The sequence below is a fragment of the Heteronotia binoei genome, chromosome 8 (assembly GCF_032191835.1).
Source record: "Heteronotia binoei isolate CCM8104 ecotype False Entrance Well chromosome 8, APGP_CSIRO_Hbin_v1, whole genome shotgun sequence".
Classification (NCBI taxonomy): Eukaryota; Metazoa; Chordata; class Lepidosauria; order Squamata; family Gekkonidae; genus Heteronotia; species Heteronotia binoei.
In genome coordinates this window covers 121,006,569-121,032,412 of record NC_083230.1, presented here as the reverse complement: position 1 = coordinate 121,032,412, position 25,844 = coordinate 121,006,569, and the positions used below count along the sequence as shown (strand labels likewise).

Below are 25,844 nucleotides of genomic sequence, written 5' to 3'. Positions count from 1 at the left end.
AAGATGTCCTCTGCCTCAGAGGGAGAGGGAAAAATTATGAGACCAGTTAGATTTAATAGCACCTTAGCAAACAAGGAGGTGGTGGCGGCCACAAGCAAAGCCACCTTCAAGAGGGGTCCATCAGTGGAGCAGAGGTCCATCAGTGGCTATTAGCCACAGTGTGTGTGTATATATAAAAATTTTTGCCACTGTGTGACACAGAGTGTTGGAGTGGAGGGCCATTGGCCTGATCCAACATGGCTTCTCTTATGTTCTTAACAAGAGTTTCAGGGTAGGAACTTTTGACAGTCAAAGCAACAATCATCAGATGCAGTTCTACAGCACATCAACACAGATGCCCCCCTGAATTTATGAAACCAGTTTGCATGCTTTCCACAAGAGGCCCTCTGCACACGTTGACAGGGCAGCAAGCATGTTCTCCTATGTAGAGGCCTCGGTCTATGTATAAACGGACTGTTAATTTCCATCTCAGTGTATCTGAGGAAGTGTGTATCTGAGGAAGTACATGAAAGCTCATACCTCGGATAAAACTCTGTTGGTCTTCACGTGCCATTGGACTCTAACTTTGTTCTGCTACTTCAGACCAACATGGCAGCCCACCTGGAGATCCAGAGTCCTTCTATCCCAGTCAGAAGCGGGAGAAGCATTTCTTGTCTTAGCAGTAGTATGTGCGAAAAGGATCTAAGGGTCTTAGTGAACCACATGCTGAACATGAGTCAACAGCGTGATGCGGTGGCTAAAAAGGCAAATGCAATTTTGGGCTGTATCAACAGAAGTATAGTGTCCAGATCACGTGAAGTGACGGTGTCGCTTTACTCAGCTCTGTAAAACCTCACCTGGAGTATTATGTTCAGTTTTGGGCACGACATTTTAAGACAGATACAGACAAGCTGGAACGGGTCCAGAGGAGGGCAACGAAGGTGGTGAAGGGTCTGGAAACTAAATCCTATGAGGAAAGGCTGAAGGAGCTGGGGATGTTTAGCCTGGAGAGGAGGTGGCTGAGAGGTGATATGATCACCACCTTCAAGTACTTGAAGGGCTGTCATACAGAGGATGGTGTGGAATTGTTTTCTGAGGCCCCAGGAAATGAGTTGAAATTAAATCAAAACCAATGAGTTGAAATTAAATCAAAAGTGTTTCTGGCTCAACATCAGCAAGAGCTTCCTGACCATTAGAGCAGTTCCTCAGTGGAACAGGCTTCCTCGGGAGGCGGTGGGCTCTCCTTCCTTGGAGGTTTTGAAACAGAGGCTAAATGGCCATCTGACAGCAATGCAGATCCTGTGAACTTAGGGGGAGATATTTGTGAGTTTCCTGCATTGTGCAGGGGGGGTTGGACTAGATAGCCCTGGAGGTCCCTTCCGACTCTATGATTCTAAGAGACTCTGGATGCAAAAGTACAATGCACATTGCAATCAGCTCGATCAGAGCAGAGGAGAAACGCATAGCGGCAGGAAATTAGCATCTGCAGTGAGATAAGAATCCGAGGTTCCCAGTCCTCAGAGGAGTTGCATTCAGAAACAGCGTGTTCCTTCAAAGATATTAGAGGCTCTGACCTCTGCGGCAATAAAACTAGCACTGTGGCAAGGGGATTCACCGGCTCAGTAATTTTATCTAGTGCTACTTTCGAGTAGTTTGCTAGGTCAGAGGCAGCTACATTATAAACCCGACTGTATCCCTTTTCTCCGCTAGAAGGGATCACAACCAAACATGAAGGACCAGGAGCTGCCCACTACTTTCCTCCACTGTTTCTCTGCTTCTCTTAGTGCCCCTTTAGCAGGATGTTATTATAGCATTATCCCTGTTCCTCCAGACTCCAAAACTGCTAGGAACATTTAGCTAATAAAAGGAAAGATGCAGATGGGAAAAGCTGGCTCCCTTCCTCCCTCCAGCCTTCTTCAAGGGAAGCCGAAAGACGTTCCCTGCGGATCTGGTTGTTATCGGCAGGGGTGGAATTCTAGCAGGAGCTCCTTTGCATATTAGGCCACACCTCCCCGATGTAGCCAATCCTCCAAGGGCTTACAAAAAAAGAGCCTTGTAAGCTCTTGGAGGCTTGGCTACATCGGGGAGGTGTGGCCTAATATGCAAAGGAGCTCCTGCTAGAATTCCACCCCTGGTTATCAAGGATTATAGAGCAGTTATAAGGAATATACTGACAAGGACCCCAACCGTTTTGAGCCTGAGTGCCTCTTTGGCATTCTGACTCAGGGCAGTGAGTGCAACAACAAAATGGCTTCCGAAGGAGATAGAACCAATCACAAAATGGCTGCCATCCACAAAGAATGGCTCTCTCCACACGTTCCCCAGAGAGTACTGAGGTCGGGAACTCAAAACCTTCTCACTATCCCCGGGCCTAAAGAAGTCCGTCTTAAGTCAACTAGAGACAGGGCCTTTTCCATAATGGCCCCTACGTGGTGGAACCAGCTGCCGGAGGAGGTGAGGGCCCTGCGGGACCTTATTCAGTTCCGCAGGGCCTGTAAGACAACCCTCTTCCGGCTAGCCTACACCTGACTGGGAAATAAATGTAGCTTATTTGACTCCTGTGAATTATACTGTATAAGATTTGATGTTAAGGTTTTAAGGTTTCTAGGTTTTAAATGTTCTGACTTTTTAATTGTTTATATGTGCAAATGTTAATTTAAATTCTGTTTTATCATCTGTTGTGAGCCGCCCTGAGCCACTTTGTGGGAAGGGCGGGATACAAATCATAGAATGAATGAATGAATGAATGAATGAATGAATGAATGAATGAATGAATGAATGAATGAACGAACAGCAATCCATCAAGATTTCAGGTAGCTTTTCAAAAACACCTGGCAGATGCCAAAAAAGATGGTGGGCATCCGGCACCCATGGGTGCTACCCTGGGGACCCCCGGCTCTAGGCTTTCGTTCTAAGTTTTTCGTTTCACCCAGCTGCCTTGAGCCTTTGCGTGGGCAGCAGGAAATGAATACCACAAAAAGCTCAGTGAATCAGAACCCACACGGAATTGAGGCTGCTGTTTAACCAAATATGACTAACAGGGCTTCCATCCGGCAGGCATTCACGCAGCTGATGAACCAGGCAGTTGGGTTAACTTGATGCAAATAACAAAAAAACTGTTGCCATATTTTAATTCAAAAATGAATGAATAAAATTTCATGCTGCCATATGCACGGCGGCCCCAGTCTGAATGCGGTCAATTATCAACGAGATGGTGAGTGATCAAAATCAAAGCTCTCCAGCTGCACCCAAAACGCCATCCTTTAACCAAAACTCTGCTAAATAAGGAGGGACAAGAAGAAGATATTGGAGATACTGGATCTATATCCCACCCTCCACTCCAAATCTCAGAGGGGCTCACAATCTCCTTTATCTTCCCTCCCACTCAACAGACACCCTGTGAGGTGGGTGGGGCTGAGAGAACTCTCCCAGAAGCTGCCCTTTCAAGGACAGCTCTGCGGGAACTATGGCTGACCCAAGGCCATTCCAGCAGGTGCAAGTGGAGGAGTGGGAAATCAAACCGGGTTCTCTCAGATAAGAGTCCATGCACTTCGCCACCACAGCAAACTGACAACCATTCACCAAAGGCTCACATGAAACAGAGAGCCAATTTCGTGTAGTGGTTAAGTGTGTGGACTCTAATCCGGGGGAACCAGATTGGATTCCCCACTCCTCCACTTGTAGCAGCTGGAATGGCCTTGGGTCAGCCACAGCTCTCTCAGAATTTGTCCTTGAAAGGGCAGCTGCTGTGAGAGCCCCACCCACCTCACAGGGTGTCTGTTGTGGGGGGAGGAAGGTAAAGGAGATTGTGAGCCGATCTGAGACTCTTTGGAGTGGAGGGCGGGATATAAATCCAATATCTTCATCTACCTCACAGAGTGTCTGTTGTGGGGGGGGAGGTAAAAGAGATTGTGAACCGCTCTGAGACTCTTCGGACTGGAAGATGGGATATAAATCCAATATCTTCATCTACCTCACAGGGTGTCTGTTGTGGGGGAGGAAGGTAAAGGAGATTGTGAGCCGCTCTGAGACTCTTTGGAGTGGAGGGCGGGATATAAATCCAATATATTCATCTACCTCACAGAGTGTCTGCTGTGGGGGAGGAAGGTAAAGGAGATTGTGAGCCGCTCTGAGACACTTCGGAGTGGAGGGTGGGATAGAAATCCAATATCTTCCTCTACCTCACAGGGTGTCTGTTGTGGGGGGGCGGGAAGGTAAAGGAGATTGTGAGCCGCTCTGAGACTCTTCGGAGTGGAGGGCGGGATATAAATCCAATATCTTCATCTACCTCACAGGGTGTCTGTTGAGGGGGAGGAAGGTAAAGGAGATTGTGAGCCGCTCTGAGACACTTCGGAGTGGAGGGTGGGATAGAAATCCAATATCTTCATCTACCTCACAGGGTGTCTGTTGTGGGGTGGGGGATGGAAGGTAAAGGAGATTGTGAGCCGCTCTGAGACTCTTCGGAGTGGAGGACGGGATATAAATCCAATATCTTCATCTACCTCACAGGGTGTCTGTTGTAGGGGAGGAAGGTAAAGGAGATTGTGAGCCGCTCTGAGACTCTTCGGAGTGGAGGACGGGATATAAATCCAATATCTTCATCTACCTCACAGGGTGTCTGTTGTGGGGTGGGGGATGGAAGGTAAAGGAGATTGTGAGCCGCTCTGAGACTCTTCGGAGTGGAGGGCGGGATATAAATCCAATATCTTCATCTACCTCACAGGGTGTCTGTTGTGGGGGGAGGAAGGTAAAGGAGATTGTTAGCTGCTCTGAGACTCTTCGGAGTGGAGGGTGGGATATAAATCCAATATCTTCATCTACCTCATAGGGTGTCGTTTGTGGGGGGGGGGAAGGTAAAGGAGATCGTGAGCCGCTCTGAGACTCTTCAGAGTGGAGGGCGGGATATAAATCCAATAGCTTCATCTACCTCACAGAGTGTCTGCTGTGGAGGGGGGGAAGGAGATTGTGAGCTGCTTTGAGACTCTGAGATTCGGAGTGGAGGGCGGGATATAATTCCGATATCATCATCACCACATTGTCAGGTAGTTTCCCATCCGCCCTTACCGTTCACAGCTTTTTCGATCAGTTCTTCGCAAGCGTTGAAATCTCCCTTCAGGACAAGCTTGTCGTGAAGGTCCGTCAGCATGGGGTGCTCCAGGGCGATCTTGGTTTTCTTCTGCAGGGACTCGAAGGCTTCCGTGTAGTTGTGCTGGCGGAAGTGCTTCAGACAGAGGCGAATTGCTTCCTGTTCACGGTACTACTGGAACACATGAGAACCCATGAGAACAGCACTGTAAGTCTCCCCGCCAACGTCTAAACACGTCAGCATGCCTGTAACAACGTCTGGAGAACAGGGACAAAGCGCTTCAGCCCCGATAGCCCAGGCTAGCCCGATCTTGTCAAAACCAGGAAGCTGAGCAGGGTCAGCCCTGATTAGTATCCGGAAGGGCAGAATACCAGGGGCGGGACGCCGAGGCAGGCAATGGCAAACTGCCTGTGGGACCGTCTCTCCCGGTATGAGCCCAGAAGGCCATTACGATCGGCCAGGCACCATCTTCTGACCATCCCTGGCCCAAAAGAATCATAGAATCATGGAAGGGACCTCCAGGGTCATGTAGTCCAACCCCCTGCACAATGCAGGAAACTCACAAACACCTCCCCCCCTAAATTCACAGGATCTGCATTGCTGTCACATGGCCCTCTAGCCTCTGTTGAAAAACCTCCAAGGAAGGAGATCCCACCACCTCCCGAGGAACCCCCTGCACAATGCAGGAAGCTCACAAACACCTCCCCCTAAATTCACAGGATCTGCATTGCTGTCAGAGGGCCATCTAGCCTCTGTTGGAAAACCTCCAAGGAAGGAGAGCCCACCACCTCCCGAGGAACCCCCTGCACAATGCAGGAAGCTCACAAACACCTCCCCCTAAATTCACAGGATCTGCATTGCTGTCAGAGGGCCATCTAGCCTCTGTTGGAAAACCTCCAAGGAAGGAGAGCCCACCACCTCCCAAGGAACCCCCTGCACAATGCAGGAAGCTCACAAACACCTCCCCCTAAATTCACAGGATCTTCATCGCTGTCAGATGGCCATCTAGCCTCTGTTGAAAAACCTCCAAGGAAGGAGAGCCCGCCACCTGAACATATGAACATATGAAGCTGCCTTATACTGAATCAGACCTTTGGTCCATCAAAGTCAGTATCGTCTTCTCAGACTGGCAGCAGCTCTCCAGGGTCTCAAGCTAAGGTTTTTCACACCTATTTGCCTGGACCCTTTTTTGGAGATGCCGGGGATTGAACGTGGGACCTTCTGCTTCCCAAGCAGATGCTCTACCACTGAGCCACCATCCCTCCCGAGGAAGCCTGTTCCACTGAGGAACGGTTCTAACGATCAGGACAATTCTTCCTAATGTTGAGCCGGAAACTCTTCTGATTTAATTTCAACCCCTTGGTTCTGGTCCTGCCTTCTGGGGCCACAGAAAACAATTCCACACCTCTATATGACAGCCCTTCAAGGACTTGATGTTGATCCTATCACCTCTCCGGCTTGCCTCAACATCAGGCTTGCCTCGACCAGGGCCAGGGCTTTCTTGGCCACGGCCCCGACCTGGTGGAATCAACTCCCTACAGAGATTCGGGCCTTTCCACATTTGTAACCATTCAGAAGGGCCTGCAAAACAGAGCTGTTCCGCCAGGCCTACGGTTGAGGCAAGCGGGCGTCCTCATCGTATTACACCATCTAACTGGCCTCCCAGCAATGATTGCCACCGTGACAGGGGCCAATGCTGCTGACATCTTTGGCCAATCTAAGTTGCTTACGATGATTATGCCTTATGTGCTTCCACCATCCAGGCCGTCCTAAATTAATTCTAATTGTTTTAATTGTTGTTTTTAATTATTTAATTGTACTGATCTTTTATTGTTGGTTTTAAAGGTTTTATAGTGTTGGAAACTGCCCTGAGCCCATCATGGGAAGGGCAGAATATGGACATATGAAGCTGCCCTATACTGAACCAAACCCTCGGTCCATCAAAGTCAAAGTCAGCGTTGTCTACTCAGACTGGCAGCGGCTCTCCAGGGTCTCAAGCGGAGGTTTTTCACGCCTACTTGCCTGGACCATTTTTAGTTGGAGATGCCAGGTATTGAACCTGGGGCCTTCTGCTTACCAAGCAGATGCTCTACCACTGAGCCACTATCCCTCCCCTGACTGGCAGCGGCTCTCCAGGGTCTCAAGCGGAGGTTTTTCACGCCTACTTGCCTGGACCCTTTTTAGTTGGAGATGCCGGGGACTAAACCTGGGACCTTCTGCTTACCAAGCGGATGCTCTACCACTGAGCCGCCATCCCTCCCCATATAAATATAAATTTACAGAAATAAACAAACAAACAAACCACCGCCGGAATGTCCCTTGCCTCAGAAACTAGTTTAACTTGCTACCCAGTGGTGCCTATGTGATGTAAAATATATTTAATAAAACGCTATGTAAAAATAATTACATTTTTAACGCTGGGTGCTGGACAATGACTGGCCATTGGAATTCAGCTGGGGCAGCTCGATCCGTATTTCATAAAATGCTCCTTAGCCGGTCAAACCCTTCCATGTGGGCCCGATCGCTCTCGACCGCTTTCAGACGCAGGCCTACCTTGCTATACCAGTTGAGACAGGGCTGCACGACGTCCGGATCATCGATGCCGTTGAGTTCCACGTACCAGATGCTAAAATTGAAGCTGGGACCCCAGGAAAGCAGCGGAACTGGCGAAGAACAGAGAGAAGGGGAAAAAAGGGGCGTCATGTACAAAGATGTGGATTCTTATAGACCAGGGAAGGGGCAGGGCTGACTTCAGCTTATCTCCCCCCCCCCCACACACACACACACACCACCCTGCTCACTTCAGAGTTACATGCAGGCCTGGGAAAGTGGACACAAACAGGACAAAGTGGAAGCAAGCAGGGGAATAATACGGACTTGCCCTCGGTAGGCCTCGTTTTGTATCGCTCTAGAAAAAGAGGTGCCAGAAAGCAGAAAGCCCAGGTTAGGGGATATGAGAGGACTTTGGCTCAAGCTGAGAAGATAGGGGTTGCCATCGTCCAGGTGGTAGCCTGGAGATAACCACATCAAAAATACTAAATACAACAATTTAATGTTGTATAATTCCATGTATCATGTGAAAAACGACTTCTGAATTAGTTAACAATTATAATATTGCTGTCAATCACGACAATGTATCAAATATAAATTGAATAGAATTGCAAGTTCGGTCTCTGTTTGTTAAAGATATAGAGTCCAAAATAGATAAAAAATTTCTTTTTTTCTTCAGTGCAGATGTACCCAACAGGCACAGACAATTTCCTTCAGGATGGGTGCAAATCCTTCAGAATCAAAATGACACGCTTCCGAGGTAAAAATGGAGCACGTTTCAGTTGATCCTTCATCTGACAAATTAATCACTTCTCTGGAGCCAGAGCTCCAATACTAAACACCATGGTCGATTCCATTCACCGGGCACAAGTGGTTTCTCCTAACTGCAGCAAAAGCCGCACCTTACCAATATATAACAACCTGGAACCAGTGCTCTAAGCAGTACAAATGCAAAAAGGCAATGGTCAATTTCTTATAGTACATCTTCCAAGTGGTGGCTGGAGATCTCCTGGCATCACAATTGATCACCAGATGACCAAGGAGATCATCTGGAGAAAATGGCTGTTTGGAAGGTGGACTCTATAGCATTATACCAGGAGTGGCCAAACTTCCTTAACATCAGAGCCACACAGAATAAACATCAGATATTTGGGAGCCGAAAGACATGAATGTCGGAGGGAGGGAGGGAGGGAGGGAGGGAGGGAGGGAGGGAAGGAAGGAAGGAAGGAAGGAAGGAAGGAAGGAAGGAAGGAAGGAAGGAAGGAAGGAAGGAAGGAAGGAAGGAAGGAAGGAAGGAAGGAAGGAAGGAAGGAAGGAAGGAAGGAAGGAAGGAAGGAAGGAAGGAAGGAAGGAAGGAAGGAAGGAAGGAAGGAAGGAAGGAAGGTGTTCGGCGGGAGGGAGGGAGGGAGGGAGGGAGGAAGGAAGGAAGGAAGGAAGGAAGGAAGGAAGGAAGGGAGGAAGGTGTTCGGCGGGAGGGAGGGAGGGAGGAAGGAAGGAAGGAAGGAAGGAAGGAAGGAAGGAAGGAAGGAAGGAAGGAAGGTGTTCGACAGGAGGGAGGGAGGAAGGTGTTCGGCGGGAGGGAGGGAGGAGGGAGGGAAGGAAGGAAGGAAGGAAGGAAGGAAGGAAGGAAGGAAGGAAGGAAGGAAGGAAGAAGGAAGGAAGGAAGGAAGGAAGGAAGGAAGGAAGGAAGGAAGGAAGGAAGGAAGGAAGGAAGGAAAATAGATAGAGAGGTGTGGAAAGAAAGCAACTTTAACTTCAAATGCTTTCTCCAAGCTGCCAGCTGGCTTGGTAAAGCGATTTAAAGTGTTGGGATGGTGGAGGCTTTGAGAGCCACACAATATGTGTGAAAGAGCCACATGTGACTCCCAAGCCCCTGCATTATACCTGGCTGAAGTCCCTCCCCAGACTCCACCCCCCAAATCTCCAGGATTTTCCCAACCTGCAACTGGCATCTCTAAGAGAGGAAGACACAACAAGCTGTTTAGACAGAAACACAGAGAAGTGAAAAGAGACATGCTAGTGGTCTGGGGGTGGATGCCTGTAACGCAATACATTTAGACTTTTGTGCTGGCGTGTCTGTTGATGTGCCCTAATCCTGAGCATTTATATGCTGGGGTCCCACCCCACACACTCTGGTACTCATCAGGAATGAAAGCCACGCACCACACAGACTTCTTTGGTAAACAGGAGGCGCCACCATGGACGACTCCATGCCAAGGTTTTATTAATGGAAGCTACGCACAAATTTCAGAAGCTGAATGCATCAGAAATGCCTGCTTAAATAACTTCCTTTCCCCTCGGAGGATAATATCCGCTGTAAATATTCTCATCGCTCAGAAGGTCCCGTACAGAAGACCAGACACCCTGAGCCACTAACTTCCATTGCTTTGCTGCAAGCGTCTTCCAAAGTTGGATGACTGAAGCCATGTTCACACTACCATAATAATTAACCAACAGCCATTTTCTCCTTGCAACCCCTGCCCCCATTCTTGGTATTTTTAAGTGCATGTGTGTATATGAGAGAGAGAGCGACAGACAGAGACAGAAAAAGACAGACAGACAGAGACAGACAGGGAGACAGAGACAGACAGACAGACAGGGAGAGAGAGACAGACAAGAAGAAGAATTGCAGATTTTTACCCCGCCCTTCTCTCTGAATCAGAGACTCAGAGCGACTTACAATCTCCTGTATCTTCTCCCCCCCCAAAAAAAGTCACCACGTGAGGTGGGTGGGGCTGAGAGGGTTCTCACAGCAGCTGCCCTTTCAAGGACAAACTCTGACAGAGCTACGGCTGACCCAAGGCCATTCCAGCAGGTGCAAGTGGAGGAGTGGGAATCAAACCCGGTTCTCCCAGATAAGAGTCCACACACTCAACCACTACACCAAACTGGCTCTCAGAGAGAGAGAGACAGACAGAGAAAGACAGACAGACAGAGACAGTGAGACAGACAGAACTCATGGCAACCTCTGGTGACTGACCCCTACTGGGGGCCTGGAGGATATTCAGGGAAGTGACTGAATAAAGCCTGCCCCTGCCTCCAGCTCTGGTATTCTAAGGTCTCCCGTCCCAGTACTTGCCAGAATCGGCCCTGCTTAGCTTCCGAGATCTGACAAAATCGGGCTTGCCTGGGCTTCCCAGGTCATGGCCTTGCACTCCACCCCTTCTGCTTAGGAGAAGGGCCTTGGTTCAGTCACAGAGTGTCTGCTTGGCTTGTAGAAGGTCCCAGGTTCAATCCCCAGCATCTCCAGTTAAAGGACCTGGCAAGCAGGAGATGCAAAAGACCCTTGCCTGAGCCCCTGGAGAGCCGCCACCAGTCTGAGGACCAAGATTTTGACAGACCAAGGATTGGATTCAGAAGAAGAGGAGGAGGAGGAGGAGGAAAGAAGAAGAGGGAGAAAGAGGAAGAAGAATTGCAGATTTATACCCCGCCCTTCTCTCTAAATCAGAGACTCAGAGCGGCTTACAATCTCCTGTATCTTCTCCCCCCCACAACAGACACCCTGTGAGGTGAGTGGGGCTGAGAGGGCTCTCACAGCAGCTGCCCTTTCAAGGACAACCTCTGCCAGAGCTATGGCTGATCCAAGGCCATTCCAGCAGCTGCAAGTGGAGGAGTGGGGAATCAAACCCGGTTCTCCCAGATAAAGAATCCACACACCAAAGGTGGCTTCGTGTGTTCATCTGCATTTGCGCATTCTTTCCCTACCCATTGCTTGCTCAAAAAGATGCTACATACCATTGTGGTACCACAAAAAGAGGTGTCAGAAGTGGTTCTACAGCCAAGGAAAGGCACTAAACCCCAAACCTGATAGCAAGTTACACCTTCTGGCTAGGAAGGACAGCTGCATAGTCCCAGAAACATAACGGACGGCTGGGGTTACTCAGTGATAACAGAAAAGCCCATGTTCAAACCATTCTGCACTCCCTCCACGTATCTGAGGGCTAAACCTTGGGCATTAAGTCAAACTTTGTTGGCAAATGTAAGAACATAAGAGAAGCCATGTTGGATCAGGCCAATGGCCCCTCCAGTTCAACACTCTGGGTCACATAAGAACAGAAGAGAAGCCATGTTGGATCAGGCTGATGGCCCATCCAGTCCAACACTCTGTGTCACACAGTGACCCAAAACCCCCCAGGTGCCATCAGGAGATCCATCAGTGAGGCCAAGACACTAGAAGTCCTCCCACTATGCCCCACAAACACCAAGAATATAGAGCATCACTGCCCCAGACAGAGAGTTCCAACAATACACTGTGGCTACGAGCCACTGAGGGACCTCTGCTCCAGATGTTGATCCAATCCCCTCTTGAAGCTGTCTATGCTTGCAGCCACCGCCACCTCCTGTGACAGTGAATTCCGAAAGATCAAAGAGCAACCCCAAACTGCCCTAGATATAGATGGAATGCTATGCCTGGGGCAGTGATACTCTGTATTCTTGGTGCTTGGGGGAGGCAACAGTGGGAGGGCTTCTGGAGTTCTGGTCCCACTGGTGGATCTCCTGATGGCACCTCGGTTTTGGCCATTGTGTGACACAGAGTGCTGGACTGGAGGGGCCATTGGTCTGGTCCAACACGACTTCTCATGTTCTTATGGCCCTGCTGGTGGACCTCCTGATGCTATGTTGGCCACTGTGTTGGCCACTGGATGACACGGACTGTTGGACTGGAGGAAACAGTGACCTGATCCAACATGGCTTCTTTTACGTTCTTATGTCTGGGGCAGTGATGCTCTGTATTCTTGGTGCATGGGGGAGGCAACAGTGGGAGGACTTCTAGAGTTCCAGCCCTACTGGTGGATCCCCTGATGGCACCTGGGTTTTGGCCACTGTATGACAGTGTGTGGGACTGGATGAGCCACTGGCCTGATCCAACATGGGTTCTATTATGGTCCCACTGGTGGACCTCCTCCTGGCATCAGGGTGTTGGCCACTGCGTGATACAGAAGGTTGGACTGGATGAGCCAACCGGCCTGATCCAACATGGCTTCCCTTATGTTCTTTCGTTCCAACGTGTATAACGCTGCACGAACTTCACTCTAAATGTTCTTATGAATTTAAGAGGCTAGCATAAAGTTCCCCTCCAGGAAACAACACTAACGCCATCCCTTGGCAAACCAACTCTGGAAAGCTGACCCTGCCGACAAATTAAGATTTCTTCTGTTAACATATTACGAATTTCAAAAGCGCTCTTAAGCCAGAAAGAATGTCGAATCATGGAGCAATCGCAGGTACACTCGGGATATAAAGGAAACCCACTGAGCGCCGAGGGCTTTTAGAATAACACACTGGCCGTGACACAGAGTTATTCTGGAGGCTTGATGAAATAATGGAGCCCTAATGACCTATGGAAGGTTCCAACGCAGTTCATCATGTAAGGGACTCAGAGGCACCAGACCACTGTTTTTTATTGAGGCAATTATACCCCTGACATCACCCCCTTTGATCATTTTGAATAAAACACCGCTGTTCCGCCGATGGACGGGATCATTGATTCTGCCTGCCTTGGCCACGGTCCCAGTTTTGGCTTGTCGGCGCTGCCAAGATCCAAAAAGCGAAGCCGGGCTTTATTTATTTTTAAAACTTGCCTATCGATCCGGCAGGGGCAAGCCGGTTAATGTAACTATAACTACATTCCCTCCGAGAACCCTAAGAATCCTTTGAACCTCGTGGCGGGGACACCTCGCTTAGAAGAAAGCCGGCCTTTTGCTGTCCATTTTCCTCTGCGGTGAGCAGACGCAGGAGCTAGCCAGAGAGGAGGAAGAAGAGGAAAAGGAGGAGGAGGAAGAGGAAGAAGCAGAGAAGGAAGAGGAAGAAGAAGGATTTATACCCCTGCCCTTCTCTCTGAATCAGAGTCTCAGAGAAGCTTATAATCTCCTTTATCTCCTTCCCCCACAAAACACACCCTGTGAGGTGGGTGGGGCTGAGAGAGCTCTCCCAGAACAGAAGCTGCCCTTTCAAGGACCGCACTATGAGAGCTATGGCTGACCCAAACAACTGCAAGTCGAGGAGTGGGGGAATCAAACCCGGTTCTCCCAAATAAGAGTCCACACACTTAACCACTACGCCAAACTGACTTTCTACAAACCAATGTGGAAAGGGTTTGCCACGGGTGGAAGACTTCGTGATCACATGGATGTATGGCATACACGGACGCTGTCCTCTACTCATTCATATCCTTGGTAGGTCTAGGTCAGTACTGTCTACTCAGACTAGCAGCAGTTCTCCAGGGTCTCAGGCAGAGGTCTTTCCCATTGCCCACTGCCTGGACCTTTGGACTGGAGATGCCTGGGCTTGAACCTGGGACCTTCTGCAGGCCAAGGAGATGCTCTGGTCCTGAGCCACAGCCAGGAGAGACACCTGGTCGTAACAACGTCCTGAACTGGTCGGCCTGACATCCGAGCCAAGGCCCAAAGAGCTTCTACAGGACGTTAGGAAGAATAAGTCTCAGAAGAAATCACACCTGGATTATTGTGCGGCCAGCTGCTAAAAACCTTCCCAAAGGATAATTAGCTGGGTAAAGCAGCATTTGATGCCGGGCATAAGAAGGATTTCATTATGCAAGAGTGCCGCAGTCGGACAGAATACATCAAGGGAGGGCTCAGCAGCAGAGCATCTGCTTGGCATGCAGAAAGTCCCAGGTTCAATCAGCGGCATCTCCAGTTACTTATTTTAAAAAAATATGTTTGATTCCCGCCTTTCTTCCAGTGCAGCTGGAACCCAAGATGGGTAAGAACGCAACCAGTTATTATGACAAAAAAAAATCCTAAAAATATCCTTAAAACAATAAATACGCAACCACCCGAGACTGACCCTTGGGTACACAGCATTCAAAGAGAGACTCAGTCCACGCATTATGCTCTCCTAAACGACACAGCCCTGAAGCTTCTCTTAAAGGCAAGGAAAGGAGATACCTGCCTCCACCTTCAGAGGCAGTCAACTTCTGAATCCCAGAGCCAGGAAGGAACATTAGGGAAAGGCCTTGGCCTTTATGCCCTGCTGTTGGCTCCCCAGAGGAACAGGTTGGCCAGTGGGTGAGACAGGATGCTGGACTAGAAGGACCCCCACTGGTCTGGTCCTGCAGAGCTCTCTTATGATCTTATAAAGGCTTCAGTCTCTATGCTCTGTTGTTTGGCCTCCAGAAGAACTGGTTGGCTACTGTGTAAGACAGGATGTTGGACTAGATGGACCACTGGTCTGATCCATCAAGACTCTTCTGATGTTCTCATGAAGGCCTGTCTCTATGCCCTGTTGTTGGCCTCCAAAGGAACCGGTTGTCTACTGTGTGAGACAGGAAGCTGGACTAGATGGACCCTCACTGGTCTGATTCAGCAGGACTCTCTTATGATCGTATAAAGACCTCAGCCTCTATGCTCTGTTGTTGGCCCTCCAAAGGAACTGGCTGGCTACTGTGTGAGACAGGAGGCTGGACTAGATGGGCCCTCATTGATCTGATTCAGCAGGCCTCTCTTATGATCTTATAAAGGCCTCTATGCTCTGTTGTTGGCCCTCCATAGGAACTGGTTGACCACTGTGTGAGACAGGAGGCTGGACTAGATGGACCCTCATTGGTCTGATCCAGCAGAACTCTCTTACGATCGTATAAAGGCCTCACCCTCTATGCTCTGTTGTTGGCCCTCCAAAGGAACTGGCTGACCACTGTGTGAGACAGGAGGCTGGACTAGATGGACCCTCATTGATCTGATCCAGCAGGCCTTTCTTATGATCTTATGAAGGCCTCAGCCTCTCTGGCCTGCTCTTGGCCCTCCAGAGGAACTGGCTGGCCACTGTGTGAGACAGGAGGCTGGACTAGATGGACCCTCATTGGTCTGATCCAGCAGGCCTCTCTTATGATCTTATAAAGGCCTCTATGCTCTGTTGTTGGCCCTCCATAGCAACTGGCTGGCCACTGTGTGAGACAGGATGCTGGACTAGATGGACCACTGGTCTGATCCAGCAGGGCTCTTCTGATGTTCTTATGAAGGCCTCAGCCTCTCTGGCCTGTTGTTGGCCCTCCAGAGGAACTGGTTGGCCACTGTGTGAGACGAGGCTGGACTAGATGGACCTTCATTGGTCTGATCCAGCAGGCCTCTCTTATGATCTTATAAAGGCCTCTATGCTCTGTTGTTGGCCCTCCATAGGAACTGGTTGACCAGTGTGTGAGACAGGAGGCTGAACTAGATGGACCACTGGCCTGATTCAGCAGGGCTCTTCTGATGTTCTTATGACGGCCTCAGCCTCTCTGGCCTGTTGTTGGACCCTCCAGAGGAACTGGCTGGCCACTGTGTGAGACAGGAGGCTGGACTAGATGGACCCTCATTGGTCTGATTCAGCAGGCCTCTCTTATGATCTTATAAAGGCCTCTATGCTCTGTTGTTGGCCCTCCCTAGGAACTGCCTGGCCACACATAGGAACTGTGTGAGACAGGAGGCTGGACTAGATGGACCCTCATTGGTCTGATGCAGCAGGGCTCTTTTATGATCATATAAAGGCCTCAGCCTCTATGCTCTGTTGCTGGCCCTCCAGAGGCACTGGGCGGGACACGATGATATACAAGATGGACCACTGGTCTGCTCCAGCAGGGCTTTTCTTACATTCCTATGCCTCATGTTCTGGTAGATCCTTCCAGAGCACAGGGTCATCAAGGGGGCGTGGGGGTGGAGACACCCTCCGGTCAACAGCAGGATGGATGTTGACTTGGAAACAGGACATCCAAAATGCCCTGCTGAGCCTGGGGGGGGGGGAGGGGAGCAGCCAAAGCAGTCACGTTATTACGATGGTCCCTCAAATTGAACATCAAAACAAACTGCTAACCAGTGAACCTAACTTGGAATTGACATAATGTGTTCCCTACTGCCACTTCCAAATGACTGCTTTGGGGTAGGCAGTTGCTTGTCATGAGATTGGTCACATGAACATATGAAGCTGCCTTCTACTGAATCAGACCCTTGGTCCATCCAGGTCAATATTGTCTACTCAGACTGGCAGCAGCTCTCCGGGGCCTCAGACTGAGGTTTTTCACCTCCTACCATGTCCTTTTCAACTGAAAGTGTCGGGGATTGAACCTGGGACCTTCTGCATCCCAAGCACATGTTCTAGCGGTGAGTCACGGCTCCTCTCCTGAACGGAACTCCTATGAGTCAGACCTTTGGCCCATCAAGGTCAGCATTGTCTACTCAGACTGGCAGCAGCTCTCCACAGTCTCAGGAAGAGGTCTCTCACATCACCCACTGCCAGATCTTTTAACCGGAGATTACGTGGATTGCGCCTGAGACCTTCTACATGCCAAGGAGATTCTCTACCACTGAGCCATGAAGAAGAAGAGGAAGAACGAAAGAAGAAAGGAAGGAGGAGAAGGAGGAGGAGAGAGAAGGAGAAGATGATGATGATATTGGATTTATAGCCCACCCTATACTCTGAATCTCAGAGGAGAAGAAGAAGAAGAAGATGATGATGACGATGATATTGGATTTATAGCCTACCCTATACTCTGAATCTCAAAGAAGAAGATGATGATGTTGATGATATTGGATTTAAAGCCCACCCTATACTCTGAATCTCAAAGAAGAAGATGATGATGATGATATTGGATTTATAGCCCACCCTATACTCTGAATCTCAGAGAAAAAGAAGAAGAAGAAGAAGAAGAAGAAGAAGAAGAAGAAGATGATGATGATGATGATGATGATGATGATGATGATGATGATGATGATATTGGATTTATAGCCCACCCTATACTCTGAATCTCAGAGTCTGAGAGCGGTCACAATCTCCCTTACCCCCCCACCACAGACATCCTGTGAGGTAGGTGGAGCTGAGAGAGCTCTCCCAGAAGCTGCCCTTTCAAAGACAACTCTTGCAAGAGCTATGACTGCCCCAAGGCCATTCCAGCAGGTGCAAGTGGAGGAGTGGGGAATCAAACCCGGTTCTCCCAGATAAGAGAGCTCTGGCTGACCCAAGGCCATTCCAGCAGGTGCAAGTGGAGGAGCGGGGAATCAAACCCGGTTCTCCCAGATAAGAGAGCTCTGGCTGACCCAAGGCCATCCCAGCAGGTGCAAGTGGAGGAGTGGGGAATCAAACCCGGTTCTCCCAGATAAGAGAGGTCTGGCTGACCCAAAGCCATTCCAGCAGCTGCAAGTGGAGGAGGGGGGGAATCAAACCCAGTTCTCCCAGATAAGAGAGCTCTGGCTGACCCAAGGCCATTCCAGCAGGTGCAAATGGAGGAGTGGGGAATCAAACCCGGTTCTCCCAGATAAGAGAGCTCTGGCTGACCCAAGGCCATCCCAGCAGCTGCAAGTGGAGGAGTGGGGAATCAAACCCGGTTCTCCCAGATAATAGAGCTATGGCTGACCCAAGCCCATCCCAGCAGGTGCAAGTGGAGGAGTGGGGAATCAAGCCCGGTTCTCCCAGATAAGAGAGCTCTGGCTGACCCAAAGCCATTCCAGCAGCTGCAAGTGGAGGAGTAGGGAATCAAACCCGGTTCTCCCAGATAATAGAGCTATGGCTGACCCAAGGCCATCCCAGCAGGTGCAAGTGGAGGAGTGGGGAATCAAGCCCGGTTCTCCCAGATAAGAGAGCTCTGGCTGACCCAAAGCCATTCCAGCAGCTGCAAGTGGAGGAGTAGGGAATCAAACCCGGTTCTCCCAGATAAGAGAACTCTGGCTGACCCAAGGCCATCCCAGCAGGTGCAAGTGGAGGAGTGGGGAATCAAGCCCGGTTCTCCCAGATAAGAGAGCTCTGGCTGACCCAAAGCCATTCCAGCAGCTGCAAGTGGAGGAGTAGGGAATCAAACCCGGTTCTCCCAGATAATAGAGCTATGGCTGACCCAAGGCCATTCCAGCAGCTGCAAGTAGAGGAGTGGGGAATCAAACCCGGTTCTCCCAGATAAGAGAGCTCTGGCTGACCCAAAGCCATTCCAGCAGCTGCAAGTGGAGGAGTGGGGAATCAAACCCGGTTCTCCCAGATAAGAGTCCGCGCACTGAACCCCTACACCAAACATGGCCCATCCCCGTAATGAAATTCTTACATATAGTTGCTGAATACTGAATCAGACCATTGGTGCGGGAAGCTCACTACCGGCTATGCAGACTGGCAGCAGGTCTCCAGGGTCTCAGGCAGAGGTACTTCACACCACCTAGCTTCTGAACCTTTTAACTAGAAGTTCCAGGTACTGAACCTGCAAACTTCTGCAGGCCGAGGAGACAATCTATTGCTGAGTCAGAGCCCCTTCCAAAATAATCAGGGAGTAGGAGATGGGCACAACCTTTTACCCAAAGCCCTGGAGACCTGCTGCAGAGTACACAGTGCTGACCTTGACCCTGCGGCCTGATTCAGTATAAGGACGCTTCGGGTTCGCTCTCTCTGGCACATATTGCTCTGTATGCAGGATGAGTGTAACTGGTTGAAGGGTCGAAGGAATCCTGGGAATTGTAGTTTTCAGGGAAACATTAGTACTTCTGAGAGACCCGAACCACTGATTGTTTCAGAGGTCAGCCGTGTTGGTCTACAGGAGAAGAGCTAAATTCGAGTATAACTTGAGAATCTGTCCACCTCTCCCTCCCTCCTCTATTATTTTCCTCCCTTCCTTCCTTCCACCTTCTCTCCCTCCCTTCCTCCCTCCCTCTCTCCTTCCTTCACTCTCTCTGCGAGCCAGTTTGGTGTAGTGCAGAGGTGGGGAACTTCCGTCCCGAAGGCTGTATGTGGCCCTCGAGATCACTTGGTGCGGCCCCTCGGGGATTGCGGGGCCGAACCGAGCCATGTGGCAGCCTCTCTGGGGCCTGGCTGGCCAGCGAGGATCGTGGGGCCCAGCTGCTCTGTACAGCAGCCTCCCCAGGGCCAGGAAGGGATCACAGGGCCCAGATGTACTGTGCGGCAGCCTCCCTGGGGCCTGGCTGGCCAGCGAGGATCGTGAAGCCCAGTCACGCTGTGCAGCAGCCTCCCCAGGGGCCAGGCAGGGAATCACAGGGCCCAGATGTACTGTGAGGCAGCCTCCCTGGGGCCTGGCTGGCCAGCCAAAATTGCTGCAGGGCCTGTCACAGTTCTGTCACAGTTCAGTTTGCACTTGATTATCCAATCTGTTGTGGCCTAATATGCTAAGGAGTGTGTGACCTAATATGATAATATTAGGGGATGTGGACTAATATGCTACTGAGTTCCTGCTGGGCTTTTTCTACAAAAAAAGCCCTGGACCTAGGGATTTGCCTAGGGCGGCAGGCTGGGTTTGTGTGGGTGTGTGTGCCAGATTAGACTCTCCCCACATGACTTCAAATAGAAAAAACAATTATTTGCATTAATTTTGCTGGCCTGAATCGTTCTCCCTCGGCGGAGCACTAGCACTGTTTTTCAAGTTGATAATTTTTTATGGCCCACGAATGATGTTATAAATATCCATATGGCCCTTAGCAGAAAAAAGGTTCCCCACCCCTGGTGTAGTGGTTAAGTGCATAGACTCTTATCTGGGAGAACCGGGTTTTATTCCCCACCCCTCCACTTGCACCTGCTCGAATGGCCTTGGGTTTGCCAAAGCTCTCACAGAGGTTGTCCTTGAAAGGGCAGTTGCTGTGAGAGCTCTCTCAGCCCCACCCACCTCACAGGGTGTCTGTTATGGAGGAAGGAGATAAAGGAGATTGTAAACAACTCTGAGATTCTGATTCAGAGAGAAGGGCAGGGTATAAATCTCAAATTCTTTCTTTCTTTCTTTCCTTCCTTCCTTCTTTCTTTCCTTCGTTGCTTCCTTTCTTCTCTCTCTTCTTCCTTCCTACCTCCTCAACCTCCTCCCTCCTTCCTTCCCTCCTTCCTTCTCGCTCATCTTTCTTTCCTTCTCTCTCTTCTTCCTTCCTTCCCTCCTTCCTTCTCTCTTTCTATCTTTCCTGCTCTCTCTCCTTCCTTCTCTCCCTTCTTTCTTTCTTTCTTTCTTTCTTTCTTTCTTTCTTTCTTTCCTTCTTTCTTTTTCTATCTCTTCTTCCTTCCCTCCCTCCTTCCTTCTCTCTCTTCTTTCTTTCCTTCTTTCCTTCTCTCACTCTTCTACCTTTCTTCTCTCCTTCCTTCTTTCTCTCACTTCTTTCCTTCTTTTTATCTTCTTCCTTCCTTCCCTCCTTCTTTCCCTCCTTCCTTCCTTCCTTCCCCCCTTCCTAGCTTTTGAAAACCCAAGGGAGCCTTGACTCTCAGAAGCTTCTGCCCTGAAACTCTTTTTTGGTCTCTGAGGCGCTACCGGACTTGAATTTGATCAATCACTGCGTGATAACTCCCGAGATGGTGGAACTGAAGAGCGTCCAAAGGCTACACAGCAAACGACGGCCCGACTTGAACAACAAGCACCTGCAGTGAATTTCGTGCAGCACCAAAAGAAGAACACCGAAAGAACACCGAAAGAAGATTTTTGCTTGTACAGGTGTTAAAGCAACGCACGGCTCTTGATAAGTGTGCTGGCTGTGCACAGAATCGTAGTGAGACAATCTCACAGATTGGATCAGGTCACAGTAGGCTCAAAAGCCAGCTTTACGAGCGGCGCGGCTCCCTTGTCCAGCTGTGGGTGTTGAGAAAGGCCGTTCTGGCCAGCCGCTCGAGGGGAACCGTCTCCCCCTCTGGCAAGTGGCTAACGAAAAGGGCATTTCCCCCAACAGAATATCTGAGACCGCCCCGCGCGGAGCCAGTGCCGGAAGAACACAGATGGCAGCACTTCTTCAGTGCCGAGTTCTCCGCGCAGCCCACATGCTGCACGTAAGGCTGTGCAGCGGAACGTTCTGCAGCTCAGAGAAACCCTTTTCGGGGCGCGAGAAAACGTGGGCAACTTTCAAGCTGGGAGGAAAAAAATCTCCCTCCCCCTCCAACTTTCATCTCAAGTGCACTGAAACGCTTAAAGCAGACGCTTCCCTTCCATCACTGCATTCAAACCTCCTTCCCTCTGACCAAGCCGCCCTCTCTGTTGCCTCTTCATCCAGATACCACAGTGCAGACTCTTGAAATGCAACAAAACCAGAGCAGCCCTGCAGGATCACGCTAAAATTTGCTTTAACGTAAGAGCCACATAGAATAAACGTCAGATGTAGAAGAAGATGATGATGATATTAGATTTATATCCCACCCTAGACTCTGAATCTCAGCGTCTAAGAGTGGTCACAGTCTCCTTTACCTTCCTGCTCCCCCACAACAGACGCCCTGTGAGGGACTAAGAGAGCTATTATAGCAGTTTCCTTTTCAAGGACAGCACCTACAAAAGCTATGGCTGACCCAAGGCCATTCCAGCAGCTGCAAGTGGAGGAGTGGGGAATCAATCCCGGTTCTCCCAGATAACAGAGCTCTGGCTGACCCAAGGCCATTCCAGCAGCTGCAAGTGGAGGAGTGGGGAATCAAACCCGGTTCTCCCAGATAACAGAGCTCTGGCTGACCCAAGGCCATTCCAGCAGATGCAAGTGGAGGAGGGGGGAATCAAACCCGGTTCTCCCAGATAACAGAGCTCTGGCTGACCCAAGGCTATTCCAGCAGCTGCAAGTGGAGGAGTGGGGAATCAATCCCGGTTCTCCCAGATAACAGAGCTCTGGCTGACCCAAGGCCATTCCAGCAGCTGCAAGTGGAGGAGTGGGGAATCAAGCCCGGTTCTCCCAGATAACAGAGCTCTGGCTGACCCAAGGCCATTCCAGCAGCTGCAAGTGGAGGAGTGGGGAATCAAACCCGGTTCTCCCAGATAACAGAGCTCTGGCTGACCCAAGGCCATTCCAGCAGATGCAAGTGGAGGAGGGGGGAATCAAACCCGGTTCTCCCAGATAACAGAGCTCTGGCTGACCCAAGGCTATTCCAGCAGCTGCAAGTGGAGGAGTGGGGAATCAATCCCGGTTCTCCCAGATAACAGAGCTCTGGCTGACCCAAGGCCATTCCAGCAGGTGCAAGTGGAGGAGTGGCGAATCAAACCCGGTTCTCCCAGATAACAGAGCTCTGGCTGACCCAAGGCCATTCCAGCAGATGCAAGTGGAGGAGGGGGGAATCAAACCCGGTTCTCCCAGATAACAGAGCTCTGGCTGACCCAAGGCCATTCCAGCAGCTGCAAGTGGAGGAGTGGGGAATCAAACCCGGTTCTCCCAGATAAGAGTCCGCACACTAAACCACTACACCAAACTGGCGGGAGGGAGGAAAGGAAGGAAGGAGGGAAGGAGGGAAGGAGGGAAGGAGGAAAGGAGGAAAGGAGGAAAGGAGGAAAGGAGGAAAGGAGGAAAGGAGGGAAGGAAGGAAGGAAGGAAGGAAGGAAGGAAGGAAGGAAGGAAGGAAGGAAGGAAGGAAGGAAGGAAGGAAGGAAGGAAGGAAGGAAGGAAGGAAGGAAGGAAGGAAGGAAGGAAGGAAGGAAGGAAGGAAGGAAGGACAAAAAACAACTTTAACCTTAAATGCATTCTTGGCTTGGAGAAGTGATTCAAAGAGAGAAATGCCTTCTCCCAGCTGGCCGATGGGTTGGTGAGGGAATCAAGAGCCACGCAATATGTGTGAAAGAGCCAGGTATGGCTCCCAAGCAGCAGTTTGGCTACTCCTAGCCTCAAACTTCTTCTAACCCAATGCCCTCTGTCCGACAATGGCTACATATATAGTATTCTTCCTAAAGGCATCTATTTCATTCATTTACTTCATTTGTACCTCACCTTTCTCCCCAAGGGCTACCTGCTGGCTTGCATCATTCTCCTTTCCTCCATTTTATGCCCACAACAACCCTGTGAGGTGGGTTAGGCTGAGAGTACACGATGTGCCCAAAGTCACGCAGCAAGATTCCACGGCAGAGCAGGGATTTGAACCCATTTCTCCCAAAGCTTCATTCAATAACCCAGGGGTGTCAAACATACGGCCTGGGGGTTGAATCAGGCCCCCAGAAGGCTCCTATCCGGCCCCCAAACACCTTGGCGGTCATCTGCTACCTTCTCCCTCTCTCTTGCTTCCTTCTGCATCATGGCTTGTTTTGCAAGGCTTGCTCAATCGCACAGGAGCTACAGAGCAAAGTCTTTATTTTCTCCATTGGCTGAGGCTCCTTCCTTCAGGTGGAAGGGGGAGGCAGAGCTCACTTTGCCATGCTTTCTCAGTCACACAGCAGCTCTACTGACCCAAGCCTCTCTCCCTTCTATTGGCTGAAGCTCCTCCTCTTCCTCGTCCCCTGGGGAAGGCAGGAAAAAGCCAGAGCTTCCTTTGCCTAGTTCCCTGGATCCCATAGGAAAGATACAAAGAATGCAACTTTAAGATCAAAGAGTGCTAATGTTTTAAGCATATATTTTTTTAAAAAATCCTTAATTCTGTTTGTCTGTGTCCTTTGTAAAGTTTATATCTCTGTTACCCAATCTTAAATAGGTACACACATGGCCTGGCGCAACAAGGTCTCATTTATGTCAGATCTGGCTCTAAGAACATAAGAGAAGCCACGTTGGATCAGGCCAGTGGCCCCTCCAGTCCAACACTCTGTGTCACTTAAGAACATAAGAGAAGCCACGTTGGATCAGGCCAAAGGCCCATCCAGTCCCACACTTTGTGTCACTTAAGAACATAAGAGAAGCCATGCTGGATCAGGCCAGTGGCCCATCCAGTCCAACACTCTGTGTCATATAAGAACCTAAGAGAAGCCATGCTGCATCAGGCCAATGGCCCATCCAGTCCAACACTGACACACAGTGTCACACAGTGGCCAAAAAACCCCAGGTGCCTTCAGGAGGTCCACCAGTAGGGCCAGGACACTAGAGGCCCTCCCACTGTTGCCCTCCCCCCCGCACCAAGCACCTGAAATACAAAGCATCACTTGCCCCAGAAAGTTCCTTCGATATGCTGTGGCTAATAGCCACTGATGGAGCTCTGCAGATGGCCCTCGTAACAAATGATTTTGACACCCCTGCTCTAACCACTACACTACGCTGTCCTTGCTTACCTCCCGTATCCAGTGTTCAGAAGTAGGCTTTCTCTAAGTAAGGATGTCCCAAATACTCCCTGTGATCGATACGGCGGTGAGCATGCAGGCTTTAAGGTACAGGGGCAGGAAAGTCGTCTGGTTCTGAACGCTGGTTTACATTGGAACGCAAATATCGGCTATTGTCGATGGATGCCTAAAAATAAGGTCACGAAGGACAAGCAATTTCCTCTGGGAAAGGGGATTCCTTTTGGGGGAGTACGGTTTACGACGCTCTTCTTCGTCTGGCCCAACTCCAGCTCAGGGTGAGAGAGAGAGACACACACACAGTGAGTATTGCATTTCCACCTCATTTCGTAGAACTTGCAACACCGAACGCTCCAAGCTATTGCTTTTCACGGCAACAGCAGTAAGTGAGAATACACACCTATATAAAAAATGAGGGTGACCAACTTGCTGCGTTCAGCCAGGCCAGGTTAGGATCCTACCGCTCCTGCCCAGCAAAATTGGACGCCTCCCTTCCCGCTGCAGTAACTCTTCTGCTAGAAGACACAGCTCGCCACCCCCCCCCCACCGTGGGGCAGGGCCGGTGCTAGGGTTTTTGGTGCCCTAGGTGAGCTGCCCAAGAGCACCCTAAAAAAAGATACTTTTTTTAAACAAAGAGATGTAGGAGAAATGAAGAAACCAGAAACTATTTACATTTATAATTGACAGGTTTTTCTGTTTTAAATTTTACTTTAAAAACTGTGAGATTTAAAAATGTGAGATTAAGCAATAAAAACGGTGAGAAGGCTACTTGAACCTTTAGCTGGAGGTGCCAGGGACAAGACCTTCACATGATCATTTCTACTTGATCCTTTTAGCTGGAGGTGCCAGGGACAAGACCTTCACATGACGATTTCTACTTGATCCTTTTAGCTGGAGGTGCCAGGGACAAGACCTTCACATGACTATTTCTACTTGATCCTTATAGCTGGAAGTGCCAGAGACAAGGCCTTCACATGATCATTTCTACTTGATCCTTTTAGCTGGAGGTGCCAGGGACAAGACCTTCACATGACGATTTCTACTTGATCCTTTTAGCTGGAGGTGCCAGGGACAAGACCTTCACATGACTATTTCTACTTGATCCTTATAGCTGGAAGTGCCAGAGACAAGGCCTTCACATGATCATTTCTACTTGATTCTTTTAGCTGGAGGTGCCAGGGACAAGACCTTCACATGACGATTTCTACTTGATCCTTTTAGCTGGAGGTGCCAGGGACAAGACCTTCACATGACTATTTCTACTTGATCCTTATAGCTGGAAGTGCCAGAGACAAGGCCTTCACATGACCATTTCTACTTGATCCTTTTAGCTGGAGGTGCCAG

General features: G+C 49.9%; 1 protein-coding gene across 1 annotated transcript in view; it reads right to left on the bottom strand.

Annotated features, from left to right (window-relative positions):
• Positions 1-25,844, bottom strand: part of MKLN1 (muskelin 1) — a 266,746-nt gene that overhangs the window by 150,668 nt on the left and 90,234 nt on the right. The window contains exons 6-7 of the mRNA XM_060244456.1: positions 7,619-7,728; positions 5,044-5,236 (exon numbers count right to left, since the gene is read on the bottom strand). Coding sequence (XP_060100439.1) covers positions 5,044-5,236; positions 7,619-7,728 — 303 coding nt within the window. The remainder of the gene's footprint in view (positions 1-5,043; positions 5,237-7,618; positions 7,729-25,844) is intronic.